Source organism: Coturnix japonica, chromosome 1, assembly GCF_054131305.1.
Source record: "Coturnix japonica strain WE chromosome 1, WE-NBRP24, whole genome shotgun sequence".
NCBI lineage: Eukaryota > Metazoa > Chordata > Aves > Galliformes > Phasianidae > Coturnix > Coturnix japonica.
Window position 1 is genome coordinate 45,399,905 of NC_140663.1, and position 19,566 is coordinate 45,419,470.

Here is a 19,566-nt window from a genome sequence, read left to right on the forward strand (position 1 = left end):
GGAGGAGGCGGGGGGAGATAGCGCCCCCTGCCGGACGGAGGCCGCAACGCGGGGGAGCAAAGAAAACGCTTGTGAAGGCAGAGGATTAAATGCTTAGCAGCCAAACACATTTATTAGTCTTTTTCTTTTTTCTTTTTTTTTTCTTTTTTTTTTTTTCCAGGAACCCAAAAATATTTTGTAGTTATAATGTAAGCAACTGAGTTGCACATAATACAATCATATCTTTCAAAAAAAAAAAAAATTAAAATAAAATAAAAACGAAACAACAAAAAAAAGCTGTTTAAAAGCCCCCCCCAAAAAAACAAAAACACCTTCAGAAAACTTATATACGTATTACACCATCTCTCAGTATTAATGAAATGACGACGACTTGTTTCCTTATTACTCCCAACTTGTCACACTCCAATAAAACATCACCCCTTTTTGTTTGCTTTTTCTTTTGCTTTTTTTTTTTTTAGTTTTTTTTTTTTAGTTTTTTCTTTTTTCTCTAAATCCAGCATGAGAAATACAGTACCTGCTATGGCAAAAATACACATAAAATGCAACATTTCAGCTTATTTGTACATTAGTAGAGTTTAAACATTTTATTGTTGGTTTTTTTCTTTCTTTTTTTTTTTTTAAGTGAACCAGTGATTTTAAGTACCACTATACTAAAAGTAAAATAAAAATATAGGAAAGGAGGAGAAAGGGGGAGAGAGGGGGGTGGGGAGGGCAGCCAGCCGTACAAGAGCACCTGCTAAAGTGCTGAGTTTCTGTGTCCATGGAGAACCCTTGGGAAGGAAGCGTGGTGCCTGGGGGGGAGCGGATGGAGCGGCCCCACCGCAGCCCCCTGCCCTGCATCTGCTCTGTTACTGCACGTGGGAGAAGGAGGGGAGAACCAGAGCGACGGTGAGAGCTGAGCTAAGGAAGCTGTTTCAAGTATAAGAGAACAACAACAACAAAAACAAAACAAAAACAAAAACAAAAAAAAACCAAAAAAAAAACCAAACCAAAAACTCAAACACGACCAAAAACACTTACAGGTAACTTGCAAATAGCATCAATATACAGCCACTATTTTTATTATTACGATGTCTGCTGCTGGGGGACAGTGTTTCAGGCAAGAGGACTGAGCTGTACCTTCCTGTTACCTAGTTATGTGCAAAGTAGAAAAGCTGCCTTTTCTCATTCAGCCAGTTCGGACATCACCCATTTCTGCTCTGCAACCTCCTCCATTCGTGGTGCCTTCTTGTTTTCTTTCTTTTCCCTCTTTCTTTCCCTGAAGAGAGGAAGGCGGCACTGCTTTGCTGACAAGACAGATGAAATGAACCCATTTCCCACTCCTCTCGACACACCTTCTCTCCCACTGCTAAGTGCGCAGTGAGGAGAAGCTCACCAGACACCTGATGCCCACTGTCAGCCAGTTTCCTGAACAGGTAGAAGGCATTGACCTTTGTAAACATAATCCCTTATGTTTGTGGAACTGAAAGCAGCATTTTGCATCTCCAGCCGAGCGGTGGAGATAGATCAGGATAGATCAGCGCGCTCCCACCGCTGCACCTCCTCCCTCCTTCTGGAAGATTGCATTTGGTTACTTTGTTAGAAAGGAATTTTTTTGGTTCTTTAGGGAACACAGCTAACCTTGGATTCAAAGTAAACATGGCAGTTGCCATCAGCATTCACGCTGCTGTTTGTTCTTTGTCTGAGAAAGGAATAGCGTCACATAGCAGATGCCCTGCATGCACCCGACAGAAATGCAAGATACGTGTAAGGAAATGCTGCGGGTGCACGCGCATCATTTCAGCTCCTTCCTCTTCAGAAGGACTGCATTTTGCCTCAAGGACTGGCAGAGATGGAGGATGGCACACTGCAAAGAGTGGAGAGATGTCTCTAACGCCACAGGGGGCAGCGCAGTGCAGAAAGAACCAGGCAGTATCAGACAGGAGGTTTTGCTTACGCCATCTCCTTGGCATTTCAAAGGCCAAATTCTGAAAGGCCCAAAGCACACCCTGGAGATCTGCATCCATGTGGTGGGAAACTGGAGAAAGCAGCGAGGCTCCCTGACCGCTGCAGGCCCCATGGAGCGCCACTCCCTGTAATCCTGTGTCCCTACTGGCAGGAGACGGCTTATGGTAGTGTGGTTGAAGAGAGACACTGCTGGAAGTGTCACTGATAGCACAGTGATACGTTAATGTGGGGAAGGGAATGGGAAACCACTCTGCCCTTTGTTCACAGAGCAGTGTAAGGTGGTGTGGTTCTCCATCTGACAGCCCTTCTCTCTGTCCACAGACCACGGCCTCCCCTTCACAATGGCAAGAGATGTGCCCGCTTGAATGGCAGACATGAACAAAGGCTCTACTGAAAGGGAGGGAGAAGCACACAAACTGATCCAACCTGGAGATCGGTGAAAGCAGCAGCAAGCTCAAGTACTTCAAGTTCAAAGGTTTATCCAGAAGTGTAACTAGAGACGTGTGACCTGCAACAGAACTGGCGTAACCCTACAAGAGCAGCAGGAAAAAACTGGCATGAAGAGAGGACAAGTATGAGTAACTGAGTCTCCATTAACTTCTGTTATTTAGGATCTGAGTTGTCTAATGGCTTTATCACAGACAGTGTCACAGGTTCTCTCCCTCCACACAAGGAAAAAAAAGAAGAATGAACTGTCTTGCTGTAAAAACTCTTTAATACTTCTACCAAGCTTTTAATCTTCAAAGAACATCACAAACACGCACTAATTGATCCTCACAAAACCTCTGTGAGGTAGGTAAGTGTTATCATCACCCCTGTTTTACAAATGAAAAAACAAAGGCAAAGAAATTGAATGATTTGCGCATGGCCAAAGAGGGAAGAATAAGGGCCCATGTTACAATTCAGGAGTTCCGGGCTTCTGGTCCTGTGCTCAAAACCAACAGTCCAAACATTTTTTCCAGAAAGGAGACAATGGATGGAAATAAAAACCCATCGAGCTTCGAAGAAAAGGTAAGATCTGAATGATTACACGAGAGGGGGAAATGTACCACGAGGTATTGTTGTGAGGGAGTTTCAACTTATGATATTATTTTTTTTTCCACTTTTTTTTTGTCATTTTTTTTCCATGTATGTATTTTTAAAGGCAATCTGACAGAGTGGAACCCTGATAAGATCACATCTGCAAGGCAGGCACAGATGCGAGAGTGATCATCAAGTCTATTACTTATTACAGTACTGTGAACGTCAACAAAAATAAAACTGCTGCATGAAAACACTGAATACAGGCAGGATAATCTCTCGGTATACAATATCACATCTAAGATAATGCCAAGAATAATGCAGGTACCACGGTACCGCGGACAAAGGAGAAAAGTCAAGTCAACAAAGGGTCCCTATCCAGATGATGAAGAGGGCAGTGAGATCTACATTTTTCTGAGAAGATTGCTCCTAGAAGCTCAGCAGGCTTCGTGGAACACGTGCAATTCACAAGGACTGCATTTTGGAGATGTGAGGAAGTCAATCCTTTGTTGCCCATTGCGATACCAACTACTTAATAACGATCTCCTCTTTTAAATAGAGAGCCTAGTCTACACGTCAGCCTACGTTCCCCAAAATTTCACCTAATGCCAACATTAATGCTAAATCGCCCACTGTAATGCCAGAAGACAAAGCACTGGTAGATGCTTTGATCAGCACTAGGAAGAAGTATCACCTCCACTGTCTTGTCTGTAGCTGTGCTGCCACTATTTGAGCAGAGCCAGAAGCAGGAGTGATGAAAATCTGAGGGGAAAGCGGGTGTAAACAGACAGACCGGCTGTGCTCTGATTCTCCTGGGAGAGTGCAAGACCGCTGTAATGGAAAGCAAGTAGTAAATCCAAAAGAGCCAGTGCCTATGGCACTGTGTTTCCTGAGCTTGACCGGGGCCAGAACACAGGAGGTGGTGGGTGGATTGTTCCCCAGGTAGAGCTGGTATCCCATTCACCCTACTGGCCCTGGGTTAACACTGCATGGCTACAATTCACAATCCTGCAGAAGGTTTAGAGTGGATTTTTTTTTTAATCTTCCTCTTGTTGTTATTGTTTTGCATTCTACCTTGGTTTTCCAGATCTCCATCCAGCTGCCAAATTCTGCAAGTTTTACCAACTCCTTATTTCTAAGTCATCACTTCCCCACTCCTCCAAACTGTAACGGATGCACCATGGACACAGAAACTCCTCAACAGTTTAGCAAAGCTATCTCCGTCCCCTCCTCCCCCTTTGCAGAATGCATAGTTTACAATTCACTTACAAAATAAAGAAGCGATGCTGACCACATATGGGACCTTTTTTTTTTTCTTTTTTTTTTTTGAAAAAAGAACAAACAACCTCTTCTTAAGTTCAGTATCAAAATTCACATTTGCATAATAATACATTTCAAGGCCATTAGAGAGGAATGAGAGCGAAGCAAAGAAAACTGCAGAGTCTCTCCTCTCTTTTTGTCTTCCTGAATAGAGCTGAGGGATCCCACTGGAGTTTCTTTTCGTGGTGGGAATTATGAGGGGCTACAGCAACAGCTCTTGATCTTGTACACCTCATCTTGAATGGGATGAAGAGGTGAGTTATCAGAAAAAAACAAACGGAAGGAGACACTGCAGATTCCCATGTTTAGCTACAAACAGCTTCGAAGAAACAAAAAATTACTTCAATTTTTGTTTGTTTTCCTTTGAAACACTTCTACCTCACCATTTCAGAACCTCTTTTCTTCTTCTTCTTGTGTAATACCCTGTTCGTTTAAATGGCAACATTAAGTGTGCTGGAAGTTGACAGGTTGAAAAAAAATAAATTTTCCCATTTCTTTCATCAGGACACGGACAGAGAGGGTAAAAGTGTGCCTGCACCCACTATTTAACAGAAGCTACAAAACATCCACTTCTCTACACGGATAAATTTGTCTCAAACATCACCGCGTTTCAATTCTCCAGTGCTTACAAAAGATAAAGCCACACACACACACTCATGCACCCCAACAGAAAGAAAAGCCACATAAAACATATACAAACTCAACCTGCAACGGCAGACTAGACTGAAACTACCAACAGCTTCTGTGCATCACACGACGGCCTTTCTCACCCCCCGCCCCAATCTCTACCACATAAGAATACGTACTGTGCAGTGCAGAGACCAGCCCAAAGATGCTGCTTGCCCGAAGGGACCAGTGGGCTGAAATCTCAACATCTGACCTCTTGAAAGATAAAACTGACCATTGTCTCCCCTTCAGCCCAAGCAGTCTCCTCAGTTAGACAGTCACTATACTCACAAAGGCACATTCATAAATACCACGTTTATCTTACTGCTTGTAAAAACATACAAGGAGGAAAACATTAAGCGCTTATACCCCAACCCATCCCTACTGACCCAGCAAGAAGTATCACAATAACATATCACTCGGTGAGACCTTACTCTACCTTCAGAAGGTACATATTAAAGAAGTCTTCCTTTTTTTTTTTTCTTTTTTTTTTTTTTTTTTTTTTGCATAAATGAATGCTTCTTGTCTGTTTTTGGCTTACATATTTTGGAATACAGCACACTGACTATAAAGCTCTGTTGTAAGGCTACCCCCTAAAGTAAGGCTGTTCTACCTTGGCTTGCATTTTCACTTCATTTTGCTTCTTCTCCACACATCTCCAAAACAAAACAAAACAAAACAAAACACCACACTCAGTGCCTTATATAGAAAGGGTAGGCCATATCTGGCAGGGGGAGGGAGGGGAAAGAAAGCACATCATAACCATATCACAAAAATTGCTTTTCTAGCAAGCTGTGCAACCTGCTTACTGCTCAACAGTAGATGGCGAAGAAAATATTCACTTATGGTTGTGTGTCATCTGCAACAGGAAAAGCATCCACTTTATCTAAAAGTAAGTAAGTTAAAAAAAAGGGGGAAAATGAGTTCTGTGAATGCAACTATGCACACTCATATCCAAGAGGAGGCATTTGATGCTCAAGGAGACATCTCTTGCAAAGCACTGCCTGCTTGTATTGCGCATCCATGCTAATTTCTCCCACCTTTTCCGCTCTGCCCACCAACATCAAGAATGTCTGCTGCAAAAATACTTAATGCTGGCTGGCACAATGCATTCTTTGCTTTTTTTCCCCACCCGTGTGCTCCATATTCATGTATGGAAAGGCTGTCAAAAACTCCCTCTCTCACAACAAAGTTAGAAGGAGCCCTAACACTGCAGAATGTCACCAGTCCCAGCTGTCACACACACGGAGAGAAAATGGCTCTTCGCAGAGAGCATTTCATTTGCTAGAATCTTGCTTACATAGTACTGGATCCCGGGAGATTTTTGGAGAGAAACTTTCCTGCATAGCTCAATGAAGACACACACACAAACTGTAGATGGGAACGGATGCTGTCTGCTGTATGCCACTGATGAAGTTGTATCTATCTTGGCCTGACAACAGTGAAAACAGACTCCATTGGGAGCTGCGGCGCTTTTTTGTATCACAAATGAAATCTTTAATTAGTTTTCATATAAAGATTAAAAGCTATAGTCACTATGACACAAGTTTTAAAGTTCCACATACACCACGAAATAGAGAGCTATGTTTTAATGGGACTGTGACTGAGATTTAACAGCAGTGCAGTCAGACCCTTGACTCCTACAAAGCTCTCTTTGGAGAGCCACTACAAGATAGACCTGGATGTTTTCTATTATCCATTGCAGGGGAACTCTGGTAAAATTCAGCAACACTGGTGTTTACAGTGACAGAACGCTTAAGGGACACACTGTGAGGGACTCAAACTAGCAAGACAACCAGAAATCTCCAGCTAGACTCTCATCCTGTAGTGCAACCAACAGCTCTGCTCCAGCAACACTTAAGGGTTTGCATTTTAAGCCTGAATATGAACTCAGCACAACAGAGGGAAGCTGGGTTTGTCAACATCAGGGAAGGTTTACAGATTTTCCCATTACTGCTAACATCCTTCTTCTGTGTTGGGAAGCCCAGTACTGAAAAGGAAGATAATTTGGGCTGTATTTTGATCACAGCAGGACTGACTGATATGATCTAACAGTATGAAATGAGGTTCCTGACGCTGAAAAACTATGGGAGATAAAGCTGTACAAAACTGAAATGGTATTTTGTGCAAAAATCACTTTAGTCACAGCAACAGATTGTGCATATGCTGTTTCAGATTCAGGAGTACAGTTGCATTTCAAGAGCATTTATTTTTCTTTTAATTCCTTTCAACTAAATTTTCTTGGAATTACTTTCCTGCCCACAAATACATGCATGCATATCTACAGATAAGAAAGCTGCTCCTGCTGGAGGGGAACCTTTCCTCCTCAGAGATGGAAGAAACTACTTCTCACTCCATTTGGACTCGTACCCTGAGACACCAACCATCTACTGCGAAGAGAGCATGTTAAGCTCACACGATTTACAGTGAATGTGATGTATGCAACACTGGTCTGTTGGCTGCTTTGGAAATGTAACAAGTCCTCATCTACTATCTGGCCCTTGATCCAGCTTAAGTTTACTTACACAAAGAGCCCTTACTTGAGCAGTATGCACTCATTTAAGGTCAGTGGGATTAATTTATGTGAGTATCACTCCTGATTTCCCGGATCAGACTTGGCCAGATGAGGGTATCTCAGGAACACACAGTACTCCTCTTAATGTCTACAGGGAAAGCACACATCAGATTTAGAAGCCTAAAAGGTAAACATAACAAAGAATGAAGCAAAAGAAGAACCAAAAAGGTTTATGGTCCTGTTTGGATGCACTGTCAAGACACAAATAGTGAAAGATGCGGCCAACGTTTGTAGGAAGAAAAAACCCTGGGGAAGAAGTTCTAAGGACTAAATGTTTAGAAATCTATGTTAGGAGGAAGAAAGAAAAAAAAAAAAAAAAAAAAAAGCAGCCACCATAATATAAAGGTTCAATTGTTATTTCATCTTTGATGCTGCTATCCCACACAGCTTGTTGAAGAACTGTGTTTATACTGCAAAAGAAAAACACACACTTGGCTTAATATTCTTGCTCATTACTCATGCCACTTAACCTGAACTAAAGAAACTTGTAAGAAAAACCTGACACCCTGTGACTGGGAAAAATAAACAACAAAAACACTCTTAAGAATGTTGGGTGAATGTCCAGGAAAGTACAAAAACTGTGGGAAAACTGGCAAGTTTTCCAACGTACACATTAAACCTGCTTTCCAAAATAAGCATTAGAGGTCTCAACACACATTTCTGAACTGCATTCTCAAACTGAGGAAGAACCAACAAACCTATTTAAAAAGTCTCAGCTGGATGCACACTGCAGGCCAGGTATGCCAACTGGAATTAACAAATGGGTACTTGTTTAGAAGACTGCTAAAATATAGCACTGAAAAAAATCAAAACAACAAAGCAGGACACATGAAACCACCTGCAAAGTAAGTACATATTTAAACTGTATAATTTGAAGAATCAAAACCAGGTACAGAATGAAGAAGTGTTCTCTGTTGCTTGAGAAAGTAGAGCTGATTTTTGAGCACAGGAGGTGCTAAAATGCCTTTCCCCCAGCCCCTTTTCTTTACTCTCTCTGTCAACAGTTTAAACAAGACGTTGCTGTCAGTTCCTTCCCTGGAATGGTTGTAAAAGCCCCCAAATACTGTAACATCTCTTCCAGCTGTCTTTTTACTCTTACAAGCCCAAATGGTAGCAAAGTATTTACAACATTTGAGCAATTGTCCTCCCTGGCAGATGAGCATGGTTACCACAATGCTCAAATAGTTTGCAGTGGGGTTAGGAATGACAGGACCGAGCCATGCCAGCATCACGGTCAGCTACGCGTAATTCAGAGAGGAATGGAACTATCAACTGTGGCTGGAAAGCAGTAAGACTAATGTGGCTTTACTTGAACAATTTTGGAAAACTGTCAGTGAGAAGATAGTTACATTTGCAGGCCTGTACCTTTAAGGAATGGAGGAGCAGGCTGCTGTAAGACACGAGGCCTGGACTCAGCTGATGATGGAAGCTCCACACTGCATCCCTTCAGCACTCACGATTCAACTTCCAAATGACTGCCTCGCTCCTGGCCTCTATTTGACAAAGTCCAAGATCTCCCCTTTTTTTTTTAAGGATACTGCCAATCTGAACAGCCTCTGGCCAAAAAAACCCTCAGTTTTTCTCCTTAAAAATAGTAATAACTAAAAAATCTTTAACATCCTAAGCGAATGTTCCTCTACTGGCCCATTATACAATTATTTTTTTTTCCCAAATTAGCTGATGCATTACAGTCAACACACACACATTTACACTCGTATGTACACAGACCACAACACAAAAACACCGGGCAACTGATATGAAAAGGACATTAATTTGGCATCTGACTTTTTTAAATAGTAAAAAGCTATCTTAACAACTACTGCTATGTAACTCACTTCATGACTCACCGCATGCACTTTTTTTCTCTAAGAACAGGTACATTTATTTCCGTTAGTGACCACACTGCCTCCCCTCCCCTCCCTTCCCCTACTGTAGAGTGCATATAGAAAGGCACTAGCGAGGTTTCTGTGGTGTGTCTCGCCATTTCAGGAGGAGTAAAACCCCTGACCCTTAGAGCCGGGGGGCAGAAGTCAGGCACCCCAGCACCAAGCTCTGAAGATCAAGACTGTCTGCCCCGACAGCCAGCAGCAATAGGGTGAACAGAAGAGTTTACCAGCTATTCCCCCCAACATGAAACAACACAGAAAGACTGAGGGTGGGCTGGGGGTTAAGAAAAGCAAGCAGCATATCTCCAACTGGGGGACAAAACTGACCAAATAGCTGAAAATAGGGAAGGTTGATTTCTAATGTACATTTTACTGCAGTTTTTCCGTATTACCTCCCTTTTTTTTCTGTACTGAGAAAGGCAGGATAGAACTACCACTTCCTTCGGTGTTCTGTCAGCACTGGTATTTAGCACTACTTAGAAGTGGTTTAAAGAAGCAACATCGTGTATTTCCTGCTGCTCCTCCTCACTGAGGACTCTTTCAGTTAAAACTACACTGCATTTTTGTTAGGTTTACAGTTTCACTTTGCTTTTAAAAAGGTGCTTGGAAGAATATCTTAGTTTCAAATCGAAAGGGAACACACTAATAGATTTCCATTCACACACTTCTCTTTTCCATGCAAATGCACACGTCTGCACGAGTACCAAAGCACTACAAATGAGAACCCTTCTTCTCCCACTACTTCAGATGGCAACGGATTTCTGTTGCTCATGTTGACAAGTTCTCTTCATGTATTTTAATTTACTCAGTCTTTACAATTCTTGACCCCCTCCGCTCCCCCCTGCCTGACAGTAACATCTGGAGATATTTTTTTTCCTTTTTTTCTTTTTATTAATTTTTTTTTTTTTTTAAAATATATTTTGAAGTAAAAACTTTCAAACATTTTGAAGATTCAGGAACTTGTAAAAGTTTATCAACAAGAAACAGCCACCTATCTAGGATAAGGTTAAATAAACCATCTTCAAAAAACTGGCTTCCTACCCTAGAATTCCTGAGAATGCTTGCAAATTTAAAGCAGGAAAATAAAATGTCAAAATTAAAACAAAAACACTGTTAAATGCTCCCAGAGTTAGTCTTCATCTAAAATATATATATGCACTTTTTGGTCTTTTTTTTTTTTTTTTTTTTTTTTAAATCTTTTAAGTTTTTTTTGTTTGTTTGTTTTTTTCCCTTTAAGCTTACAATGGAAGAACAATTTAGCTTTTCTTTTAAAATATTTCAAATCCCTCAGTACGTCTTGTAAACAAGAGGGGCTCTAGCACCCGGCTTTCACCGTAGTATCGCAATGAACTCAACTAACCCAAAGTGCAGGAAAAGGGACCGTAGGGCAGGCTGGGAGAGAGAAGCGAGGGTGGCACACAGCGATGAACCAGCGTGGAGAGCAAACCATGGGGGAGAAGGGGCACTGGCTGACTCGGGCCAAAGGTGCTTTGCTAGGAAGAACTGCTGGCGCAAGGCTTTTAGGAACCTGCTCTGCCTGTGGGAGCGCAGCTGAGCTTCAAGCAGAGACCGTCAGAAACAAAGCTCTAAGAACACGTGCACGCTTGCTAGGGACGCTAGCTAGCAGGAGCTGGAAGAGGAAATTTTCTTTGTGCATGGTGGGATGGAGGAGATGTGATAGAAAAGTATATTCCAAAGGAGCCAGAGTACGCTGCACACTCCAGTTTACTAAGCAAATACAAGCCTACTCATACTTTTTGTCACGTAACACTTGGTGTACAAATCTACAGGCATGTGTAAATGCAGCATTTCCCTCAGTCATCCTTGTGACACTGGGTTTACATAGAAAGGGCGAATTGAAAAAAGCCACAAAACTCCCCAGCCCGTCCCCCCGCCCCAACCCACAGGCACACGCACCCAGACGCACACACACACACCCTCACCCTACTTGAGTCTGCTTCTGTTTCTCCCCACCTAAGCCCTACTTAAATGTATTAGACACTGTTGGATCCTTCAATGAAAACGCTGGAGACTCTCCTATCCTCCCCCCGACAGGTATTAAAAATTGAGAACTGCTCCCGCTGAGGGTTGGAATGGACAGGTAGTTGCTGGTACTGAATGTCGGCACTTTGTTAGACAGTACGACGGCTAGACAACGCCACACGGACGCTAGCACTTACACAAAGAGTACCGGCATCTCTCTTCCCTCTTTTCCCAGCCTTCCTCCAAATGACTTCTGACTTTGTAGAAAGAGATGCTCCTTCAAGGCTGCTACGGCTCTTCACAACAAGCAGTCTCGGAAGTTTTGTTCCCAGCGCACACATGCACGCACACACTGGCTATCACTGTGGATTACAAAGGTCACCCCTATCCTGCCCAGAGTACTACTTACACTGATGCTAAAAAAAACCCAAGCCTTTCCTTAAATACAGAACTTAAAAAGCAACAGTACAGAAAAAGTAAAAACAAAAAACAAAAAAGGTGCAATACTTTTAAAAAAAAAAAGTCTTTGCTAGTTATATACCTCCCTAAGCAAAACCACGTACACAGGAAAAAACACAACACAGAGAAACAAAAGGAAACGTTTTAAGTACACACTGGTTTAAGAACATTCGTAAGTAAACTTCTCTGTCAGTGATGATCTGGCGTCGTAACACACCAAGGCCTGGCACAGGTAACGCTCACCGTGAAGGACGCGGAAGGGAATCAGCTGCATGTGCTTTCAGGGGATGAGGCCAGCCGGCCAGCGGTTTGCTGACACTATGTCACTTCTGTCAGTTTTAGAGCAAGCAGTACATCAATTGAAAAGCTAATGTGGTTGGGCTGGACTTTCAAGCTTTTGATGGGTTCTTCAAGAATGAATATGGGTGCTTATTTATGCATTTGGGGGAGAAAAAAAACTTTTTTTTTTAAAGGTTCTTGAAGTTTGCTAGAGAATAAGAACATTTTTCTTTGTCACCCAAAAAATAGCAATGTTTTCTTTCCTCCCCTTTTCCTCTCTTCAGAAGAAAAAAGAAAAATGGCTTGCATTATAGAACAAACATTCTAGGGTTCACTCCATATAAAAACCCCACATGCAGACATAAATAAATAAATACACTGATACTCAAAAGACAACACTGGCTCCCCTCTCACCAAATCCTTTGGATATGGCAGTGTTCTGCTCTACCACAGGGTTAGAACAAGGGCTAGGAAGCAACTACCCATTCAGTACGATCTGCAAACTTGAGACAGCACCCGGCTGAAATGAATTTAGAAAAAACTTACAAATTTTACTCCAGCCCAACAGGATCCTGCTTCAGCCACAGGGGCTCCACCATGCCCATCTTGTTTTCAGAAGCAAGACACGCAGATGGCCAGCCAGCCCACAGACCATCAGCAATGCAGCGTTTCAAGATTATATATAGAGAGAAAAAATGCACACACACGAATATGTGCACACGCACTCACACAGAAACAAGCACACGTGGGCAGTTACATGTGCCAGAACACACTGGTACTTATCAACCAGCCAATCACAAAGTGTTGGTTTTGTTTTTTTGTGGTTTTTTTTGTTTTGTTTTTTTTTTGTTGTTTTTCTTTTGTTGTTTTTTTTTTGTTTTTTTTTTAATTTTTTTTGTCTGTTTTTGTTTTTAAAGTGAGGCTCCGTCAAGTCTTCCCCTCCCTCCCCCCCATCTTTTTTTCTTTTTAACCCCACCCCTACCCCAACCCAACATGGTAGACCTAAGGACGGAAACACACCCAGTGCAAACAAAGTTAAAAAGCTATTTTTTCAGTATATATGTTTCTTAGCAACAACTTCCGTATAACATGAAAAAGTGAAAAACTAGAAACTAATTTTTTTAATTTTTTGTGTTTAAATTTAAATGGTATGTGTACTTGCTTCACATTGTCTTTCTAAGTTGGCGTTCATGATTCAAGTATTTCAAGAGTGATATGTTCTCTTTTTGGATTCATATTCCAAACGAAAAAACTGAAGTTATATAAGGGAGGCAACTATGTGCTCAGACAGTCTGTCAATGACCCACCTTTTTTTCTCTCTCCGTTTTCTTTTTTCCTTTTATAAATGTATTTATTGCAAGTTGAAAAAAACGAAAAGGTCAAGTTAGTGCTGCTGCTGTTCCAAAAAAGGTCACGAGGTCAGAGTTGAAAGTTCTAAGTTCAGATTGAATCCGACCCTCCTCCCAGAAGGTCTCCAGGTAGTAAGGGAGCAGGGCTGCCCATTCTGTGTGGATCCTCTACGCTTGGGACCCCCCACAAGCTTGAAGAATAGTTTGGGGGCCCCCACAACGAAGCGCCAGTGAGATCACCCCCACTGCTGCTGCTGCCACCACTGCTCCACTGCCCAAGCCCTGTTGACCCACCAAAGAGATTCAAAGCAGGTCCAACTGGATCTGTCTGGTTCTGTCCCGTCTCCAGGGATTGCCAGCCTGCTGTGGGTGCACTTGGGGTTGCTGCAGGTGTAGGGGGCTGAGCTTGTGTCAAAAAGCGACTAACCTCTTCATCTGTGGCAAACTCAGCCAGGATGGTAGTGTTTCCCAACACACACCTGGAAGACATATGGAAGAAAAAAATCAAAACTTCCAGTCAAAGCTGAAGTTAAGGGAAGGGATTCAGAAGGCATGGAATCAAAGCAGAAATCAGTTGGCCAGAATGGCATGAACACAGAAAACATCAGCTGTTCTCAGCAGTGAAACTGACTCAAAACACAAGAACTTCCATTTTATGAAGGGCAAAAATCAAATACTCCATTCTTAAGCTTTCTATATTTAAGCTAAAGCCTTGAACATAAACACAAGGACAATAGAAGTACATATGTGGTGTAGATAAAATGATACACGCATGTACGCTACCATTCAAACAGAACAGAGCAAGAGAGGTTTAAAAAGCCCAGGAAGTTACTTTTGTCTCCAAACCTCTCATGTTTTCAAAACATACAAGAGCCACTGTGAATTCAAAAAAATTAAGAACTGAAAAGTAAAGAAAGGTAGCTTTTCAAAGGAGCTATTTCAGTTATATCTCAAAATAAAGCATATTCCTGCACATTTGGATGACAAATTAAGAATGATCTAAATTGATTCATGGTCTTTCATAAGACAGCCCAAACTGTACAGCAATTTGCATACTGGTCACAATTCCATCCTGCTATTTGCACCTTCTCGGTTCTGCATTTTCCAGTTTTCGCCAATACTTGAAACAAGATAAATGGAAGGCACCCTTGTTTTTCATCTTATCCTACCAATGAATGAAAGCCTCCCTTCAAAAATGCCTGAAACAAGCTTGCAAAGCACAGCACTGGAGAGGCATTTTGGTGTTCATGACTAGTCTAGCAGCAAAGGAAGGACACTGGGATTTGCTCACATGTGCAGTGCAGTCTGGGCCTTGGCTGCCTCTTGTTTGGTGTTGTATCGGATGAGAGCGGTGCCCTGGGTCAGGTTCAGATGGAATGTCAGCAGTGGGCCATGCTGCATGCAGATCGTCCTCAAGGTTGACCCATCGATCTGCGGAAGAACATCCAAAACAGAACAGATGTTAGGAACTACTTTACTACACGTACTTCAGTCTTAGTAGCTACAGTCATTAAAAGATAGTCTGCTCTCACAGAAGAAAATAGGTGGAAGCAATAGAAAGAAAGCAAAGGTAACAGGATTTAACTTTCAAACAGCATCTTAGTGTACCCCAATTTTGCATTACAGTGATTACACTTCATGCAATTAACTGACTTATCTTTTTAGCTCATCTGTAGCTTGACTCATTTTCCCCTCCTCTCTTTCTTATTCCGTCACTACCCTTACATCAAAAGGTTTTCCAGTAATGGCAGACAGGCTGTACTTCTCAGCATCTTCAGCCATTAGGATTGTGCCAGAAGAACTACAATTTATTAGTTTCCAACACTGTGATGCCAGCAGAATTTAGACCAACCAGTAGGTAAAATGTTCTTTGCAGAATTGGAAGTCTCACCTCTACAATAAGGGGGTTTTTCAATTTTTGTTTCATTGGGTTTTATTGGTTATTTGGTTTTTTTTTCCTGGTCTCTGTGGTTTATGAAACAGTAAGCCATAGAAACAGTTTGCCAAACCAGGAACGTTCATTCCTCCTGAACTGATGTTTCCTCAGCAGTTGTTGCCTACATTCCTTCCTGCAGCACAACAGTTTCTTACCTCCAGGAACTGCTGTTCTCCAAGGCGTTCTGTACAGACAGATTCTGTTCCTTGTATGCCACAAGAACATGCACACACAAATGGGATCCACATGTGCAAATACTGAAAGGAAGTATTATTTTCTTCCTTCTCCCTTTTCTCCCCTATTGTATAATACAATCTCAAATGAGGGAAAAGAAAGTTTTATGTGGCTGCAAATATGGGCAAAGTTAAAAAAAGAAACTGGAGATACTGTTTCTGAAATCATGCTGATTTTTTACTTCCTTTTACTTCAATGCATCTGATCCACAACAAAAAGAGGATTTACTACAGAAGGTTCAACTGTAATCTGCTTTTCTATTGATCTGAATACCTTCAAAGTATTATTTTTATTCTGTTAAATGATTCCTAAAGCAGCATTAATCTAACTTGCACAGGGCAGGGACTTAGAATTGTGGCTCTTTAATTCACCCCTACCATTTCCTTTGCATTAAGGAAAACAATCCTTTCTATGAAAGAAGTGTCACTTGCCATTTGGGATGATCCAAAGGAGACCTAAGTCTTTCACACTGATGCCTTTTTAAGCTCTATTAGAAGCATGGTAAATTTACTCTGTTGGATGGGAACTAGGGTCTAGACCTTAGGGCACTGCTGATATTCACACAGGTTTTTCCTAAGCATTCAATACATACTGAATGAGATTGCCGAAACCACGACACCCAGAGAACTCATTCTGAGAGGAAGAGTGCTGAGAACACTTTTGCAGGAATAACCAACTTAGCCTGTTTTTGGCAGAAGAGCTGGAAACACTGTGGTTTCAGAATGGAAACACCAAAGTGAAAGCTAGCAGTTATACCAACGTTCTTCCATCCCAAAGAAACACTGCTGTAAACCATTCTGCATTACGGTCATGCAACTTTTCTTCACTTCTAGGAAAAACAAACCTTTATGTTCCAGTACTTTCCTTAAATGCTAGGTAAGAAAAGGCTAAGTTAGTCATCCAGAAACACTGAATGTCTTGAAGTGAAATGAAAAGATTACTACAGAAAAGCTGATTAGACTACAGCCTGGGTTAGTAGAAACGCGTCTCATGCACGCTGACGAATTTGATTCTGTTAGATTTTATTCACTAAAAGCCAAGTGAAGAGCCCACAAATCACTATCTCAGCAAAGCAAACAAGTAACAGAAAATACCTGCGGAGTGAGATTGTGAAGAACCAGCCAGTAACTAGGACGAACTGAGCTACCATCACTCCAAGTAGATGCTGCAAACGGGAGACAGAGGAATCAAGAAAAACGTGTTAAAAACCTTTTTCTTTATAGTCAGGTCTTTCAGTCCCAAACAAATTCAGCATTGTTAACTCTAATAACAAACGTAAGCACAATATTTACTCCTGACAAGAAAAAGTACATCTTCATATTTCACATCAGGATCCACTTTACTAGAGTTTATTTCCTAGCTGTTTCCCCCATCAGCTATCTTTAAGTTTTGAAAGGCCCTATGCAACAGAAATTCCTTCATTGCAGTTGTTAGCCCTCTCCACTAATCTCCTGCAGCAGGACCCAGGATCCTCCCCCCTGGCCATCCCAATCACCACAGTTCATTTCCATTTCAAGAACTTAAGGAACTTTTTTTTTCCTTTTACCAGGCAACTGCAACTTTCTCTCCTCCAAACCATTACTGCTGTAAAACGCACACTCCTCAGGTCTGATCAATGGCGTTATCAGATGATTCTTCTCACCAGAGGCAAGCCTTGAGTCCTGTGCCCCCCAGCCCCTGACCGATCGGGGTGCTGTGCTGTTCCATGGAGATGATGGTTTGGGGTTGGTCAGGCCAGGAGGCGGGCGAGGCAGCCCTGTAGTGTTCCTTGAGGAAATATGGTTTTTCCACATCTTGTTGGAGAGATGAGTGGGATTGTGTCCTATGGGATCTGGGGACCATGTTGATTTGTAATCACTGAATTTTGCTGGAAGATTGAACAAACAGTATTAGAGAAACCTAACAAGATTCAACCAGCCTTCAACTACACTATTACTGCAAACTCTTTGTAATTTCAATCACAGACAAACACATAGCACAGAATAAAAAAAGAGTTAATCTGACACAGCAAAAAATCCATGACACATGTAGTTAATCTTGGCCTACTTCATACACCCTCGCTCCCCACAAAAAGAGACTACTGTCTGAATTAACATTACTTACCACACTATATATAATCATTAACACGAGAAATATAAGACACCCATATTACACTACCACATTTCATCTGAGAAACCTGAGGATTTCCTGCACATCTGGGTGCTACTGACTTTTAATGCCTAAAACCAAACCTTCTCATGGCCCCAATCTTGCAGAGATCCAAAGTAAGTATTTACTGCTCTTGGTCTACTAAGCTAATATTACCTGCTAAAGATGTCATTCAATAAGATTAATTCTTTCTTATGCAACATAAATGTCATTATAGAGTGTGCACAGCAATAACACATGATGAAGGGCATTTAGCTATATGACAACTGGGCTTTAAAACCATCTTGACAGCATGCGCTGAATTTATACTAGAAAATACTGCCAAGTACTTATTAGGAGAAGAATAATACTGGGCATCCCCCATCACTCAGTAAGAAGAAATACACTTAAGTTGAAATTGCTTGAGTAATTTTCTTTTTCCTTGCTCTGTAATCAGAATCAGCAAACAGACCGACTATCCTAGGGGAAAAGGCTCTTGAGACATACATTACCTTAATCAGAATTCATTTATACATTTGCAAATGTATGTATTAATCTTTCTTTACTCACAAAAAGTAGTAAATTGTTCATTTGAAATAGGAAATTAAAATCCATGCTTAAATGTCACAAAATAATACATTTGGGACTCAATAATAAAACATAAGAGCAAGAAGTAAAGGCATGCTTTGCTTCACATTTGGATCACTGCATTTCCATGACAGAAACTGTCAACAGTACTTGAATTTCAAGCACTAACCTCTGAAGTATATAAAAGTCCTTAGAAACCTTGTTTACTAGACCAAGTTTGTTTTACAGATTTGTGAATTCTAAATCCTTAATTCAGATGAACTGCTTTCCAGCTGTACAGCACTGGTGTGTAGTTTATTAAGATGTGGAGAAGAGAGGATTTATGGCAGGCAGTGGGTACATTGTCTTCAGTTTAGCTATGACTTTAGGTTTTTCCCTTCCTCTCTTCTCCTCATGTGCTAGACAAAAGCAAAGAGAGATGAGAAAGCTGACACAGAATCACAGAATCACAGAATGACCCGGGTTGGAAGGGACCTCAAGGATCATGTAGTTCCAACCCCCCTGCCTGGCAGGGCCACCAAACATACACCTTTACTAGATCAGGTTGCCCAGAGCCCTGTCCAACCTGGTCTTGAACACCTCCAAGGACGGGGCATCCACAACCTCCCTGGGCAGCCTGTTCCAGGACCTAACCACTCTCCTAGTGAAGAACTTCCCCCTAACATCCAACCTAAATCTTCCTTCTTTTAACTTAAAACCATTTCCCCTAGTCCTGCTATTATCAGCCTTTTTGAAGAGTTTACTCCCCTCCTGGGAGTAAGTTCCCTTCAGGTACTGAAAGGCTGCAATGAGGTCACCCCGCAACCTTCTCTTCTCCAGGCTGAACAAACCCAACTCCCTCAGCCCGTCCTCATAGGGGAGGTGCTCCAGCCCCCTGATCATCTTCGTGGCCCTCCTCTGGACCCTTTCCAAAATCTCCATGTCTTTTTTGTACTGAGGGCTCCACACCTGGACACAGTACTCCAGATGGGGCCTCACAAGAGCAGAGTAGAGAGGGACAATCACCTCCCTATCTCTGCTGACCACCCCTCTCCTGATGGAGCCCAGGATGCCATTTGCTTTCCAGGCTGCCAGAGCGCACTGCTGGCTCATGTTAAGTTTCTCATCTATCAGGACCCCTAGGTCTTTCTCTGCCGAGCTGCTCTCAAGGACCACTCCTCCCAGCCTGTACAGGTGCCTGGGGTTTTTCCGGCCCAA

General features: G+C 42.0%; 1 protein-coding gene across 50 annotated transcripts in view; it reads right to left on the bottom strand.

Moving 5' to 3' along the window:
• Positions 1-85: 85 nt before the first annotated feature.
• TNRC6B (trinucleotide repeat containing adaptor 6B) overlaps positions 86-19,566 on the bottom strand; it is a 134,547-nt gene continuing 115,066 nt past the window's right edge. For 33 of the 50 annotated variants that reach the window (XM_085517112.1, XM_085517104.1, XM_085517164.1 and 30 more), the window contains 4 exons: positions 17,201-17,521; positions 16,749-16,819; positions 14,776-14,915; positions 86-13,963 (listed from right to left, as the gene is read on the bottom strand). In XM_085517112.1, the coding sequence (XP_085373238.1) occupies positions 13,576-13,963; positions 14,776-14,915; positions 16,749-16,819; positions 17,201-17,521 (920 nt within the window). In that variant the 3' untranslated portion in view covers positions 86-13,575. Of the gene's footprint in view, positions 13,964-14,775; positions 14,916-15,575; positions 16,484-16,748; positions 16,820-17,200; positions 17,522-19,566 lie in introns of those variants that run through there. The other 17 variants (XM_085517269.1, XM_085517260.1, XM_085517231.1 and 14 more) reach the window with 3 other exon arrangements.